The 16,769-nt window shown below is 43.8% G+C and overlaps 1 protein-coding gene across 18 annotated transcripts in view; it reads left to right on the plus strand.

Moving 5' to 3' along the window:
- The window catches only part of ppfia1 (PTPRF interacting protein alpha 1), a 37,180-nt gene that overhangs the window by 11,791 nt on the left and 8,620 nt on the right, over positions 1-16,769 (plus strand). For 10 of the 18 annotated variants that reach the window (XM_035155648.2, XM_035155650.2, XM_035155647.2 and 7 more), the window contains exons 3-21: positions 2,120-2,221; positions 3,416-3,580; positions 3,670-3,744; positions 4,886-4,987; positions 5,814-6,047; positions 6,153-6,299; positions 7,060-7,194; positions 8,519-8,560; positions 9,488-9,571; positions 9,935-10,066; positions 10,706-10,768; positions 10,918-10,997; positions 11,077-11,227; positions 11,654-11,659; positions 11,864-12,087; positions 12,206-12,437; positions 15,163-15,192; positions 15,960-16,084; positions 16,544-16,716. In XM_035155648.2, the coding sequence (XP_035011539.1) occupies positions 2,120-2,221; positions 3,416-3,580; positions 3,670-3,744; positions 4,886-4,987; positions 5,814-6,047; positions 6,153-6,299; positions 7,060-7,194; positions 8,519-8,560; positions 9,488-9,571; positions 9,935-10,066; positions 10,706-10,768; positions 10,918-10,997; positions 11,077-11,227; positions 11,654-11,659; positions 11,864-12,087; positions 12,206-12,437; positions 15,163-15,192; positions 15,960-16,084; positions 16,544-16,716 (2,302 nt within the window). The remainder of the gene's footprint in view (positions 1-2,119; positions 2,222-3,415; positions 3,581-3,669; positions 3,745-4,885; positions 4,988-5,813; positions 6,048-6,152; positions 6,300-7,059; positions 7,195-8,518; positions 8,561-9,487; positions 9,572-9,934; positions 10,067-10,705; positions 10,769-10,917; positions 10,998-11,076; positions 11,228-11,653; positions 11,660-11,863; positions 12,088-12,205; positions 12,438-15,162; positions 15,193-15,959; positions 16,085-16,543; positions 16,717-16,769) is intronic. The other 8 variants (XM_035155665.2, XM_047339998.1, XM_035155657.2 and 5 more) reach the window with 4 other exon arrangements.

The following is a 16,769-nucleotide window of genomic DNA, read 5'->3' on the forward strand; positions in this document are numbered from 1 at the left end:
AAATAAATATGACCTCACGTTTCTCAAGTCACGTTTGATTATTTTGGGGGGGGTTTGGAACGGGTTCGATCTGCAGGATCAGTTGTTTGAGCTGTTAGCAGAAATTAGTTTTCTTCTTTTTGATGTGCGCCTCAGCGATGATGGCAAATCAAACTGGGCCACTGACTTCCTTGTTATCCTTGATCCTGACGGCTTCTCAGGATTGGATGGATCCAAACCCACGGTTTCTGTGCATGGTGATTTTTATTAGACGATTGATTTAAAAATACATATGACAAATGTGGCCTTTAGTCAGTTAATTGATTGATTGACAGATAATTATTCTAACTACTGAACTTTGATGATTGATTATTCATTTTAGTAATTTTTTCCCAAAATATTTATTGGTTAAAAATGAACAAATAAAATGATTTTAGGGACATTTTATGGACAAAAGATTAATCGATAATGAATTTTTTTTATTTCATCTGTAGTTAAACGAACTGAGCAAATTATTTTAGAGTTGATGGCGACACATCTATTTTCTATGTAGCCAACCTAAAATTTGTGGTGTTTATTTCTAGGGTGTTGTGTTGAATTGCCTCGTACATGTTGTCATGTCCATCGTGTGCACATACGTGTTGATGGAGTTCAGGTATATACACACACACACACACACACACACACACACACAATTACTAAAACCCTAAACGTCTGCAGCGAAGGTAGATTATGTTGATAATTGATAACTTGTAAATCATTAATTGATCTGGTTTAGTAGCCAGTGAGCCTTTTATGGGCTTTTCTGTGGCTACATTTTCCTTGGCTGAAATTATTTAACCACACTTTTACCACCAAGTATCAATCTTGTCTTTCTTCTGTGTGGAAGTGATGAGTTACGAAACATCAGGGGCAGAGAAGAGAAGGTCATAAATGGTACAGAGAGCCTGAGAGAAATCTGAAGGTTGCTGTACAAGTCAACCTCAGCGTCTGCTCAGGAATGTAGTAAGTTCTCCACTCTGTAATTACCAGCGGGCCTGCCTCTTCTGACCTGTCATTGGCTGGCGGAGAGCGGAGACCTCCGGCTGCAGCCAATAGGAGAGGCTCTCTCTGACTCCTTTAGAGGAGCAGAATCTGTGCCAGTCGCTGGAAAAGCTCAGAGGCTGAAGTGAAGGGAGAATAGCTGCGGTAGTGACTGAAAAGACCGATCAGTTCCAGCAGTCACCCCCCACCCTCTTTCACACACACACACACACACACGCACAACGCACAACGCACAACGCAGCAAGAAGGCTTGGCCACTCAGGGTGCCGTGCTACAGGGCAAAAAAATCAGGATGGCACATTCTTTAGGTTCAACCATGCATGTAATTCCTAAAAGCAGTGTGTGTGCGTGTATATGGAACTGCATTTGTCTGAAGAGAACCTCAGACATGAAAGTAGTGTAACATTTATTAGAACAAGTGTAAAAACAGAAACAGAATTTTGTTGTATTTTCATATTTTTCGATGGTGATTTGACGGACATCATCTTTTTATTCCGTTGTTCCTGTCGTCGTCTTCCTGGTCAATTCCATGTTAACTCAGGACCGTGAGGAGAGACGGACAGGAAGCAGTCGTCGTCTCCACTTCCATTGTTTCAGATGTAAACACGACCTTTGTGTTGTAGGTGTGATAGACTACAGGGACAAGGAGAGAAAGGAATGTACACAGTTATTTGTAACTCTTGATATTGATTTTCTGTTTACATTAAACACAGGCAAAATATCCATTCTGTGATAGTAGAAAGGAAAACATTTAAAGATTGAAACTTTACGGCTTATTTATCTCAAATGTCGAACATCTTACTGGAAAATCAAAGACGAATATCAATATGAACAAACCTGCAGACTGAAATTTACAGACACACACATTTGAAAGGGTATCAGCAGTCTAAGTACACACATCTTCCTCCAGGAACTGCCGTTGGATTGCTGCAGTTGATTTAGAATTGATTCGATCAAAGTTTTAAACTTGAAATGCACAGTCTCCCGGTCTCCACATTACTCAGGCTTTTCATTTTTCTCAAGTACAGTGCCTCAAGGAAAATCTGCTGAGTACGTAGCGGTTACATGTTACTGTATCTGTCCCTTTCTATTCTAGGAGTTTGCTGCACTAACAAAGGAGGTGAACGTGTGCCGGGAGCAGCTTCTGGAGAAGGAGGAGGAGATCGCAGAGCTGAAGGCAGAGAGAAACAACACACGGGTTGGTAGCATGTGTGCAGGATTGTTTCCTGTCAAACTATCTCAGATTACAACAAACGATTATTACACATTCAACTATCCACCAGTGAGGAGCTCTGTGCGTCGCCCTGCTACACTCTCTGCTAGAAATCCCTGTTGAATTCCTGCTTGTTTATTGTTTTGGGTATCAATGGTTGTCATAACACTGGCTGACAAATCTGTGTCTATCCTCTAATCCAAACCATTGTCACACGTTAGAGTCTCGCAAACGGCTCACTCATCAAAATATTAGTATTACACACTGCTGTGTGTGTCGAGGCCTGTTTGCTCTCAACATGCATCTTTATTTTTTAATATTTGAGACCTAACAGGTAAAAGTCAAATGAAAACATACACTTATACACAAACAATGATTTCCAACTCTGAGAGAGTTACATGTAGGAGTGAATTTAAGTATGAGCACTGCGCTCAGTGTACTTGTACTCACTGCGATAAGTCAGCAGCACTAAACTTACATAGGACTCACGTGTATTCATTGCGTTAATGTTTGACAGTGGCCGGTGGGCGTGCCTGATTCTTGGCGCTGGTGTAATCATGACGACAACAATCACAGTTTCGTGCTCGGGACACACAACAAAGCCAGCGTTTGCGTTAGCGTGGTATGCTAGCTGTGAATGCAATGCTCAAGAGAAATAGACAGAAAATTAAATCCAACAACCAGAAGAACACACCAGGTTCACCAGCTGCCTCTTGCTACATCGACACAACTACGTTTTCATTTAATAACTCTGCTGCACTAACTCCTGACTCAGTTTTAGAGCCGCTGTTTGGAAACGCTGTTGTTTGTCGTTGTACTTCCAAAACTCTGGACAGAAACGGAAATGTATGGAAACTATGACATAATCTTTGCAGATTCGTCAGGTTCCCATCACATGACTGCCTTCACCAGCCGGCATTAGCCTCGACTACACGATACAACTTTTTACGTGTGGAGGAGATGAGATGTTATTCGAGCAATTTATGACAATTCCTGTGTCAAGCAGGACACGCTTCCCTTCCTGTTTACACCAGCACTCACATGCCCAATGCACATGAATGGTCACAAGATTGTGTACATTTGTCTATTTTGTAGAAAATGTTAGTTAAATGGTGAGTCGATGATGAAATGATTTTTGGTGTGATTCAAACTCTTGTAACGTTGTGTTGGTGTGAGCAGCTGCTGTTGGAGCACCTGGAGTGCCTGGTGTCTCGTCACGAGCGCAGTCTGAGGATGACAGTGGTGAAGAGACAGGCTCAGTCTCCTGCAGGGGTCTCGAGTGAAGTGGAGGTCCTCAAAGCCCTTAAGTCACTTTTTGAACACCACAAAGCCCTCGATGAGAAGGTACCACTCTCTACATGTCACACTTCTGGAAAAAAGAAGGTTTGTACAGTTTAATGTGTTTATTTCTATTTGTTTCACACGCTCTCTAGGTTAGAGAAAGACTACGTGTTGCTTTGGAAAGATGCAGCGCATTGGAGGAACAGCTCACCCTCTCGCACAAAGAAGTAAGTCAACATAACTGAAAACTAAATGTTTTATTCTCAGTTTTTAACGAGGAGCATATGTTTGCCAGGGGAGTGATTTGTTTAGGCTGAAATTTAACGCTCCGAATGATCATTTAACAATTCAACCAAGAAAAGATATAGTAAACAGATGGTTCCACCATCAAATGTCACTGCTGTCTGTTGTAATTTGTTAAACTGCAGAAATGTTGCTACTGAGCAGTATTTGTTTTGTCTCGTAGCCATGTACAGTGGGACTTAAAGAAGTTTTTCTTTTTATGGAATTCTAAGATGTTTTGTTATTTAAACCAGTGGGTCAAACGTTCAAATGCTCAGAAATGTATTTGTGTCTCTAGCTTCATAATCTGACTGTACACACACAATGTGTGAATCAACGACTCCTCTGATGCTTCTTTGCCAACACAAACTAAATTAGAGAAGGTTTGACCTGCAGCTTCACAACAGTCAGCTGTTCACAGATCATGACACCTTTTAATCAATCTCGTTTCCAGAGCAGATGTGACGTTGCTGAAAGGCTTCGCTCCTGAACTGCATTTCTTTGCACTCATCTTAACACTGAATCAAAGAAAAACAGATTCACAGCTTTTAAGTACCCACACGTGCACATGCATGACAAGGGAAGGAGCGTCTCAAGTCCACTGTGTATTGAATGGGATTAAGATTGACAAAAGGCCCAGAGGATCTTGGGGAAGTGTCCTAGATTTCCTCTCTGCTTCCTGCTACGGTCATCTTTTGTTCCTGGGAGTCAGCCTGGAACCAAACACAGGCACACGCACGCACGTCAACACACACATAAAATCAACCACTTGATTTACCTCCTCAGGCCGGGCAGCTTTTTGTTGTTTTATTTTCCGATGGTTCGGCCATTTGGCACAAGAGTGTTGGTCTGTGCAGTGTGTTCGTGTGAGTTTGCAATCAGAGAAGTCGTGGTTGGTCCCTTATATTCATCTCCCAGAGGAAACGTGTGACAGAAACACACAGAGAGCACATCACCAATGATTAAAAATGTGCAGCAAGCGAGTTAAGTGCTGTTGAATTGGTGGTTAACCAGAAATTGTTGAGATGTTTATCACCAGCAAATGAATGACTCGACCAGGTTTTAACAGAGCGGTGTTTTCTCTAGTTGGCGTACCTCAGGGAGCAGAGCAGCCAGAAGAGAGGGCTGGCAGATGGAACCAGCGAGGTCAACCACAACTCTGAAAACACACCGAGCACTAACGGCAAGGTGAGGTCACTTAGCAGCGTGTTTGAAATGACGGCGTGTGAACAAGGACTCCACCAGTTTTTTTTATGTGTTGCAGGTGTTAACCATCGTTTATATTCAGATTGTAATATGTTGAACTGTGGTCATTCTAGCAAAGCTGAAGTAACAAATGGTTTCAGCAAACAAGAATTGGCCGGAGCTCTGAGTGGATAATGCATGTATTCGTACATCTCTCTCCTGGCATGCAGTGATTAACTGTGCTCTGCAATCTGCATTCATGCACAGACAAGATGTAAATTCTGGAAGAGGTGAGCTGACTGGAGACAGTCCAGGTTTCTGCTGACAGCTTGTTCTGCAGCATCTCTGCTTAAAATAATAAAAAGGTTTATTATGAATGTCAAGTTGCTTTCAGACCTGCACTGAAGTCCTGACATTTTCCTGAAATATTCCAGAGGAGCTATTTGTGAGGACGCAAATGTCCAAGTCAGTTGCTCGTAACATTTTCTGGAACTTTTCCTGCATCCCCCTAGTAAAATGCCTGCAATATTTCCGAGTGAGTAAGTGAAGATGACGTTTCTAACATGTGACACTGTGAACTGGAAGATCTCATGAAGAAGAGGAGCCATACACGTAGAAAAGATGAAGACGTCAACTTGAGACAATGAGATTTGAGAGCATTTGGTGCTACGGTCTGACGCTGGTGTCGATTTGCTGTAAACAGAAATGCAGCAGAATTTATATGCCATGTCTCCTGCTGCTCCACCCAGGCTCCACCCCTCGCCTGAATGTTTCCCACATATACCTGTTGTTTTCTGACCCTTGCTGACACTGTTGATTTTACCCCCAGCGGTCGTCGGATGGTTCGCTGAGTCAGGAGGAGGAGTCGTTAACTGGGTTCGGGAAGGTCTGTGAGCTCCAGGATGTGGTGGACCGTCAGACGACCGATCTGGGCCAGATGAAGGAGCGCATGGCTGCCATGGTGTCACGCATCAATGAGCTGGAGGAGGACCTGGACACGGCCAGAAAGGACCTAATCAAGTCCGAAGACATGAACACAAGGCTACAGAGAGATCTGAGAGAGGTAGGGAGGACGGTTACCCTCGGTTACCCAAAGATGTCTTAAATAAGAGCTAGCAGGACATGTTATAGTGTGAGAAAACACTAATGCGTGTGTGTGTGTGTGTAGTCAGTAGCTCAGAAAGAAGACATGGAGGAGAGGATCACCACCCTGGAGAAGCGCTACCTGGCAGCTCAGCGGGAGGCCACCTCCGTCCATGACCTTAACGACAAGCTGGAGAATGAAGTGGCCAACAAGGAGTCCCTCTTCAGACAAGTACGCCCCACAACCGTTTACCAAAGACCCCGTTCAGACCTGGTTTAAAGTACCACCCAAATACGTCCTGGGTTCTGATCACTCAGATCTGATGCTCATGTTCTCTTTGCTGTGTGAACACAACTGCGTCACATATGAAACTCTTCTCGCTCGCTACCTCGTCCACACACAGACAAACACATTGAAATATGACACATCTGTAAACTCACATTCAGAATTCAGAAGTCAGGTGTGAACACACGCACTTAACACAGTTCAGTTGGGATCGGATCTCTTGCAGATATAACTACCAGGTCTGAACGAGGCCAAAATGCTTTAAAAGATCCCCACGAGAGTGAGTGTGGTGTTCAAGTCTCAGACTTGTCTGCCAGCAGGAATCGCCTGCAGTTCTCAGCCTCCTGCTAATGAATCGCTGCTGTATTCACACACTGACCAGCGCAGCAGGCACTGAATGGGAAGCCTCAGAGACACTGGCTTGTCTCTTTACATGTACTCGCTGAGATGGAGACGTCTCTCTTCTTTTTTCATACGGGTTTTGTCTGTCTTTGTGTCATCATGAATGCTCTCTTCCTCACTTCCTCCCCACCCCGCCCTGACCTATCCCCGCTCCCCCTCTCTTTGTCTTCCTCTTTCTCTCTTTCTCTCTCGCCACTCTCTTCACCTTGCAGAGCTGAAAGCAAACCCCGAGGCTGTGACGTAGCACAGATGAGTCTTGGACGTGCCTGCTAATGACTGTTTGCTTTTGGTTGTTTTTTTGCAGACTGAGGACAGAAACAGGCAACTCCAGGAGAAACTGGAGCTGGCGGAGCAGAAGCTGCAGCAGACCATCCGCAAGGCAGAGACTCTGCCTGAGGTGGAGGCCGAGCTGGCCCAGAGGGTCGCCGCCCTCACCAAGGTATCAGCACCTGTGTGTGTATATAATGAAATAATAGTGATCAGATGTCTTTGAAAATCCAAAACCATTGATTGAAACATCTGTTAACATATATGTTTTGGGGGAAATTAACCATATATTCTAATCAATTATGCACCAGCACACATAAAACCATCAGGGCTGTTAGATTAGCTCCTGTACATTGTAACAGCTCCCTGAGGAAGCCACTGTTCATGTTACTCCAAATATCCACAGGGGCCTATTTTTAGAGATTTGGTCAATGTTTTTATCCATTTATAGTTTGAGCCTTTGTCTTGCACATCACTCGCTGCGGCTGAACTTACACGGTCAACTTAGCACCTTATTCGTATTGTAGCTGGCTCACAGTGCACCTCTGATTTATAAGCTAACATTCCTTCCTCTCCTCACCTGATGTGTTTGTGTTTGAGAGTTAATCAGGGAACAGGAATCTGTTTTCACATCTTTCTTTAATTTGTTCTTGTAGCTTCTTCTCAACGATACAGATATTAACACGCTGTAATAAAAATACGGACAAGACCATGGTTTGTTTAGTGTATAGTTGTGGGTTTTTGTTTAGTTGATGTGGGCAGTATTCACTATAAGAGACCAACATATAACTGATTGTTTCTACTCCGCTTGTCTGTTTTAAAGACCATGATGTCTGTAGTTTGAGAGATAACGTGTTGTCTCCAGGGTTATTCTCTACTCAGCTACTTAACCATATCGTCAGTTATGATGTAGTGTATTACTGGGACTCTGATATTCCTTCTTATCTGTCATACGTGAGCTTAAATTTCAGTCATTATGGTCTTAAAAAGTCTTAAATTGAACTTGTTGAAACCTGCAGAAACCTCCATGCATTTCTAATGGCTCTCTGCTGCTCTTTGTCTGGAGCTTAAGACACAGTTTGTTTCATAGAACTTTGCAGAGAGACAGACGTATGGACAGAAGTGCTTGATGCATTAAATACTGTCTCTATGCAGTTCAAACACATCGTACATAAATAAATCATCCACTCGTTCTACAGCTTGTGGAACAATTACTCCACCGTCAGCCCACTCAGTCTGTCTTCTGAGTTCTCCAACACAACAAACCTCAGCGTATTATTCCTCATCTAACACAGCATGTTGCGAGTTTGTCCACTCGAGTCTCTTCTTCTTCCTTTTACTGACGTGGCAGCGATCATTAGTCATGTTTCATTTTTGAGTGTCTCTATTTTTTTCTCACATTAAACCGATCCCCTGTTCTCTCCTCTTTCTGTCATGCTCTGTTTTTGTGTGGTCTTCATGCTGCCCCCACCACCACGTCCCTGTCAAACCTCTAGTGTGTTCTGTGTGGCTCTAAAGGCTCTAAGACTCAGAAGAAGGTAGACCAGCTCTATTCACAGAGCTCAATCCATCCGCTCGGATGCTGGGAAACACATACGTTTGGTTTAGGATCTGTTCCTGAACTTAACCAGGCCCATTGACGCCAGTGGCAGTTTTTACATTTCCAGAACTACTCAAAAAATGAAAAACAATATCTGCTGATTCCAAAAATATTGTCATTAATACTTAAACTTCAGTTGTATTTGATTCTTTTACACGACCAGTGCCTGGTTAAGTGCAGTACAAGACCATGTGTCCAACTGCTTCCTCTGTCCGCTTGTATGTGTAGTTTGATGTGTTGGTGAACTGTGTTACTCCACAAAAAAACATTATGACTGGTGTCTAACACAAACAGGAAGTGCCAGCTGATTGGCTCAAATACTTGTGGGGACACTGCCCATTAAAAATGTTAACCACTCAATTGGCTCTTGTGTCGATACGAGCCAATAGACTGATGATATCTGCTGGACACTGATGATAGTTTTCAGCATTGGATTGTGTTTTATAAAAACACATCTGTAGTTGAGGTAGGACCTTGTTGAACGTCTTCTTCCCTGGTAGATGTGCATTGTGGGAAGCGCTGGCTGCTTTATTGGTTTTCAGGTTGTGCTACTTTGCTGGTTTCCTAATGCAGCTTTTGGCTTTTAGCTATGTATATATTCTTTAGATGCCATATACAGTATATACCTGTCTGTTGAGGTGGGTTACTCCATCCTTTGGAGGGACTTCAGCTTTGTCCGTAAAACCACAAGCAGGACAAGATCTTTTCTCAGCGAGGTCCCTCTCCAGGATGGATGACAAAACTCTGCAGGGGGGGTCAAAGCTTTAGAGACACTCTCATTAGCTCTGGGAGGGGTGAATATGTTGTGCTGTATATTATAGCAGATAAAGATGAAGGTTCACTCGTCATTGTTCCCCATCTTCAGGCAGAGGAACGTCACGGCAACGTGGAGGAGAGACTGAGGCAGCTGGAGGCTCAGCTGGAGGAGAAGAACCAGGAGCTGGTCAGGGTGCGTAAATCTCTTTCACACCAGGATTAGTGGCTTTATAGAGGAGTTGGTCTTTCTGTGATGTTTGACCTCCTGAATGTGCTGGAAACTGAGAAGCTCTCTCAGCTCACTGTCTTGCCAGTGTTGCATTTTTGACACAATAAAGAAAAAATAAAAATCACTGTTGCACATTGATGCCACGATGTAGAAAACAATAAATACACTAACGTTCATGGCTATTTATGAACCAAAGCCTGTACGTTCAATACGCATCGTAACGCTGTGTCAGCATCTAGACTGCCTAAATGAAGAAGAGGAAGCAGAAGTCAGAGCGTTCACCTGAACATGCTCTTGGTTTTAACATGCCCTTCTGTTCGTGTGTAGGCACGGCAGCGAGAGAAGATGAACGAGGAGCACAACAAGCGTCTGTCGGAGACGGTGGACAAGCTCCTGTCCGAGTCCAACGAGAGACTCCAGCTGCACCTCAAAGAGAGGATGTCTGCTCTGGAGGATAAGGTGATTAACTGAGAAATGTGGGGGTGTTGCCCGGGGCAACATGGCGCAGGTAGAGCTGCTGTCCGGTGATCCGAAGTTTCCTGGTTCGATCCCTGGTTTCTCCAGAGGGCGGGACTGAAGACACTATATTCAGAAGCAGATATCATAGGTGGTTCTTATGCCACTGATGTTTGTTCAAGTGGTCATGTTTCTGATAAGTTTTGTTTTAATTACTTATTTAATATAAGAAGACTTCATGATTGGGACCTTGATACCAAGGCTATGTCCCCCGATTGCTACTTCATAGGTATATTGGCTTCATTTCTGGATTTTGAGAAGTGAAGGCACCATTTTTATTTACAGTCTATTTTCCTTCACTGTGTCTCATGATTATTTGGTCAAGTGAATGTATTTTATTTCGCACATTTAAACAACAGTTCACCAAAGTGCTGAACAGGTTTAAAACAAAACAAAACAAAACAAAAAAAATATATATATATACAGAGAATTGATAGAAAATACAAAAGCAATACTTTTGTATTTTCTATCAATTCAAAAAGCGGTTCTGATATGACATGAATGATATAAACTAGGAGCAGCCACTGTCATGACTTTAGTTAGTGAGTGTGTGATTGACAGTGTGTGTTTGTTCCTCTGCAGAACGCCCTGATTAGAGAACTGGATCACACTAAGAAGCTGATTGAGGAGTCTCACCACGAGAAGGTGAAGGTTCAAGTTTAAAATGCTTCTTGTCTGTGTCTTTCTTTCTTTTTTTTTTACAAATTCAAGTATTCCACAAATGACACGTTTTACTTGGAGACACAGACTTTATTTCTTCTCTTAAAGTCGTCTGTAAATTTCCTGTCCTGCAGGAGCAGCTCCTGATCCAGATTGAGACCATGAGAGCAGAGAACGAGCAGGGCAGGAGCAGGAGCAACTCCTTATTACATGGGTAAGCTGGTTAACTAGTCCACAGTTCACCAGCCTCCACCCTTTAAGTCTTTCTGATTCCTTTTTATTTGTTATTCCAGACGCTCTCAGCTGGGCAGCACTCCAGATTTCAGGTATCCAGTGTCGGCGTCCTCGCTGATGGACAGTAACTCAGACCATTATGGCAGTGCTCTTGTGCTGAGGCGACCTCAGAAGGGACGAGTGTCAGCGCTCCGGGACGAGCCGTCCAAGGTGAGCTACCACCTGCGGCCGGCTCGTTTTTTAATTGCATATAAACAACACGTGTCTGAAATTTGAGCTTTGGAGTTTGTCAATGAATTTTTAAAGAACGCACCAACAGATCGTCGTTTGATAAAGAGACGTGCCAACATTTGAGAACATCTGCATGTAGATTTACCAACTTGTGATACATGTAGACACTTTGACAGTGAATGACAAAAACTTTAAAGCAACTAAAATTGTTTTGTTGTCCAGGTTTAGCAGTTTTGACTAAAAGATGAACAATTAGTTCTTCAACAACAGAATGAAAAACTATTTTTGTGTTGTCGTCTTCACGTGTTGCTTGTGCCGTTCGCCTCCTTCCCTCCTCCACCTGTTCTTTCTGATGAGTTTCTTCTTCTCTTGTTTCTTTCTGTTTGCATCCTCTCTGGACATCAGCGACATGTAAGTGTTTGTGCGTTGGAGCAGTGACAGTCACTTGTGTCTGTGTTGTGTATTAAATATGCAGCTAATCCTTTATCTGTTTCTCATTCCTGTGTGTCTCATCTGCCTCCTGCTTGTCTTCTATCTCTTTTATCCCTTTTTCTGGAACCTTTTTCTTAATCTCTGTTGGCTTCCTTTGTTTTATACCTGTGTGTGTTAATCCAGGTGCAGACTTTAAATGAGCAGGAGTGGGAGCGAATGCAACAGGCCAACGTGCTGGCAAATGTGGCCCAGGCCTTTGAGAGTGACATGGACGCCTCAGACCTGGAGGACGACAGAGAGACGATGTTCAGCTCAGTGGACCTGCTGTCCCCTGGTGGCCAGGCCGATGCACAGACCCTCGCCTTAATGCTGCAGGAGCAGCTGGATGCTATCAACAATGAAATTAGGTATGAGCAGCTACACAGCAAAACCGCACTTCACTTAACTTGATGTCTCTCTTCACACTCTGTAGGATTGTCGTGCAATCATTTAACATGGCCTCTTCCCCATCCTGTTTCCCTGCAGAATGATCCAGGAGGAGAAGGAGAGCACAGCTATCCGTGCAGAGGAGATCGAGTGTCGGGTGGGCAGCGGTGACAGCCTGGGAGGACGTTTCCGCTCCATGAGCTCCATCCCTCCTTCACTGTGTGCGGGCTCGTCGTTGGGCGGCTCTCCCCCGGGCTCTGGGCACTCCACCCCCAGACGCATTCCTCGAAGCCCCAACAGGGAGCTGGACCGCATGGGTGTCATGACCTTGGTAACACTTCCTTTACTTTCATAAGCATCCCAACCAGGATAATAGAACTGCACTGAAGAACACTTTTAACTAAACACTTGAAATCATTTATCTCATTTCATTCAGTCTCAAAACATCAGAATTTGTGTTTCCTTGTAGTCATTGTCATTTCGGTGTTTGGGTTTGTCATCGTCTTTTAGTGCAGGACTAAAGTACATGGTCGTCTATTTGTTCTCTAAAATCCTTTGTGTTTTATTTTTGTGCAATGAATCAGTATGATTTGTGTACTAATAATTGTGTGTAACCATATGACCGTGTGTGTATGTAACTTCCCCCTACACAAAGCAGTATTGCTACGATCCCTCCATCTTCCAGAGCTCCCTCTCCCAGCAGACCCTAACTTATCTGCCCTATGGTGCAACTGGCCTCAGTCCCCCTCCTCAGGCCTTTAGCTATGCTCCCTACTTACAGGTACAGCTCCCCCCTTCCTCCCTCCTCGGGTGGGTGCAGTCTGCCACTTCCTGTCCGCTCTGTTCTTTTACACACAGGACTTTTATAAACTCTTTATACCTGCTGTGTGTTAAGAGCATCACTTTGCTGTGAGAATAACTTTGAAGACATATTTGTAACCACCGAGTCGACAGCAACAAGCAGCTCAACATGAAGAGTCATGACGACAGCCTGCTCTGTTCTCCCACGCCTGTGGATTTAACCGATGAATGGGACAGCGTACGTCCCTGCGCGCCGCTCGCTAACTGTCAGAATTTAAAGTCACAGGGAGGAAATTCCAGAAAGGAAGATAAAAGACAGAGATTTAGATGTAAAAATACCAGGATGTTTGTTTCATAACCAGATCAATGAAGAGTTGACACAGGATTCAACCTGTAACATGGATTTTCCTGGAGCCTTTAAAGACCATCGACGTGAAGAAGGGAACTGTTCCAGCTTCAGAACTCAGATGGTTTTCATGGAATCTTTCAGTGGCTGGTGACGATGAACGGGATCAGGAAATGATTATGTTTACATGTTCACCAATATTCTGCTATTAAGTGGATTAAGTCCAGTCTTATTCAGACGGGTTGTACATTAGAAACAGAGGTAGCGAAGTCTGCCTCCTTATTTTAGTCCTGTTACTGTCGATTCACTTTAATGGGACGTGTTTCTGTTCGGTCGAGCTCTGAGGTTTGCATTCTTTTCAACACCTGCACTAAATCCAGATGTGTTTAAAAACCAATAACTGAGCTGGGTGGAAATTTTAGATTCCTAAGGCACTGCAGTTTAATGTCGCTGGTTTTCCTGTTAACACCGGAGAAGGCAATTTGTGATCTTGCAATTGATGATTAATGAGTCAAGCTCACAGTACATGCCCTTGTTTAGATGTGTTCAGTTTATTGAAGAAGAGCTGTGAAACATTACAGACATGAAAGCTCTGCTCTTTTTGTAGATGATCTCCTCGGTAAACGATCATCAATGAAAGTCCAAATTAAGATGTTCTGGACATTTTGGGAGATTACATTAATTATTTCCTCGCCCACTCAATTTCCTCTTCCTGTTTGCCTTTTATAGCTCGCCACAGCCTCACAGTGTCAGTCGAGGAAAGGAAATGAGCGATTAGGTATTTCCCCCCCGGGGGCAGGAGAAACTCCCATAGAAATGTGGCATGCTGATGGTTTATTTGCTCTGCTAATGCCAGGCCTGTGAGGAATGTAGAGTGGGAAAAAAAAACATCCAGCTTTTAAGTTGCTTAGAGGAAAATATGGCCAGAACTGCTCAGGTTCATAGATTCATGTTTCACACAAAGCAAAAGCACTCTGATCATTTTAGAGGAGACGCATGGTGTCTTTGATTCCTCTAGTGTGTCATAAAGCTTTTTTGTGAATGATAAAGTTCTCTAAAGCTCAAAGGGAGCGGCTCTTCCCAGCAGAAAACCCTGGAGATCCTGAAACACTTGCCAGTCGATACATGCATGAAAGTAAAGGCACACAGTTTTAATAGGGGGCGTGCACGGAGGATATTCTCCTGGCATTTTGTGGAGGGGCTGATTGTGAGAATGCAAAATCAGAGTAAGTCGCTCCAGATATTCTCAGATAAATCTCAGAGAGAGTACGACTGGATATTCTCTGGAGAATTCACAGAGAGCGAGCGGACGTGTTCACGTGACAGACGTAAAGAGTGGATGGATGAAGAGGAGTCGCACGTGAAGAAGATGAAGACGTCAACGTGGACAGACGAGGAGATTCATGAGATTTTGGTGATAAGGGCCGAAGCCGGTGTGGATGTCACTTCTTCATATGTGAAACACAAACTCCAGGAAATGTTCCAACCCAACTATCTCAAAGCTGTGATGTCAGCGCTCGGTCTGTCAGAGTCTAGCAGCTCACATTTTAGATTCTACAGAAATGTTAAATTCTGCACTTTTCCTCTTGACTTCCCTGAACTTCCTCGAGGCTGCACCCATTCTACCTCCAGCGTGGTTGTGTTGCAGTGTCTCGTGCAGACTATGTTTTCCAACAGTTGCTCATCTACACTGCACCTTTCAACTGACCGTTCTTCTGAGTCTCCTGTGTGTGTGTGTGTGTGTGTGTGTGTGTGTGTGTGTGTGTGTGTGTGCGTGTTACATGGGTAAATGTGTATCTTGTTCTGATTTCCTGCTCTTGTGTGTTTGTGCATGGCTTGGTCTTACTGCCAGTCTGTTGTATGTCTCACTAACTGCTTCTCTCCTCTCTCCTTTTTTGCCATGCTTCAGCCTAGTGACCTGCGCAAGCACCGCAGGAAGGTAAACTAGAGATCTGCTGTGCTGGGCTCTGTCAGCTGTCTGTCACCCTCACTCCCATCAACTCCCAGTCTTAGTAATCAAACTCAGATTTAGTTTCTCTGTAGTTCACCTTCTTCTCCTGTGTGGAAACAAAAGTGTTAAATTAAATCATCATAGACTCTCAATTGTCAATTGACAGAAAATCGATTTGTTTGAAGCTGCACATTTTTCGTCTTTGATAAAGATATTTATTTTCGCAGTCAGTTTTCATTGGTGCTGTGGCACCAGGTTTACGTTTTGGAACTTGAGTCCTTGAATCTGTTGTAACTCTTAAGCTCGTCATTAAGAGGAGGATGAACCAAAAGCTAGAGATTAACAGGACCTGATGCTAATTACCAGACTCTAGAGTCTCTTTTCAAACAACAGATTTGGTAAAAGGTCTTCACCAATTAAGACATCATTTCTACTTTTGTGTTTGGAGTGTTGATCACATTTTTTCTTTGCATGATAAAAAGTCTGTAGCACAAATTCTTCTGTTTGAGGGACAGAGTTTCTGCATCTGATTTGCTTTGGTGAACATGTATTACATCTGTGTTTTATATTCCTGCTTTGATTCCACTGAGCTACTGTGTTAAAGTCTGAATGCACTGGTCACTGCACCTGGTGTGTGACTGCTTGTAGCATGAAACACATTGTGTAACCTTAGTCAAACAGCTGTGTTGTCAGAATTAAACATGTCTTCAGTTGTTTTCATCGTCACCCTCCTCACTAACGCGTGTCTCCTGCAGTCGGCTCAGGATGACAAGGCCACCATCCGGTGTGAGACGTCACCCCCCACCACTCCACGCTCCATGCGCCTGAACAGAGATGCCGGACACGCCTCCAGCGTGGAGGACATCAGAGACATTCGAGGGTAAGACCTCTGCCTGTCGCCTGAAGAAACAAGGATCCAACAACACAATAAAGATTTGTAAAACGTTTGGACCCTTATGAAATATGAACAATCTCTGAGCCCCTTATCAATCCTCTGATGATGAATCAGCCTCTGGGGTCAATATTGTAGACGGCAGATATCTGAGCCAAGACTCTGTCTTCCGTTCTAAAAGTTTCTTTTATCCCACGAGTTGAGCGTTGGTGTTTTAGGTCCAGATGACATTTTGACTTATCTCCGTCAAAAGCTATTTGCATATGAAGGCAGATAAACTAAAAAGCCAATGGCTGATGCATTTCGGTCAATGTGTTCCACCTGCGGGAAACCAAAGCTGGCTTCTAAAGCCCTCCAGCCCCAAAGTCTGGTCCCTCACTCCTGCATCTTCACATGTACATAGAGAAACGTACTGTACGTCTAATTACTTCTGCTCTGTTACCACAGTCTGGCCGGTCTACAGGACGGTCAGGGTAGTAACCCCAGCAGCAGCAACAGCAGCCAGGACTCGCTCAACAAAGCAGCCAAGAAGAAGAGCATCAAGTCTTCCATTGGACGCCTCTTTGGAAAGAAGGAGAAGGGCCGACCCAGCATTCCTGGGAAGGATTCCCCCAGCCAAGGTCAGACACTCTGGACTAACCAGGCTTTTATTAACACTACACTACATGTTTAT

Source organism: Hippoglossus stenolepis, chromosome 1 (assembly GCF_022539355.2).
Source record: "Hippoglossus stenolepis isolate QCI-W04-F060 chromosome 1, HSTE1.2, whole genome shotgun sequence".
NCBI lineage: Eukaryota > Metazoa > Chordata > Actinopteri > Pleuronectiformes > Pleuronectidae > Hippoglossus > Hippoglossus stenolepis.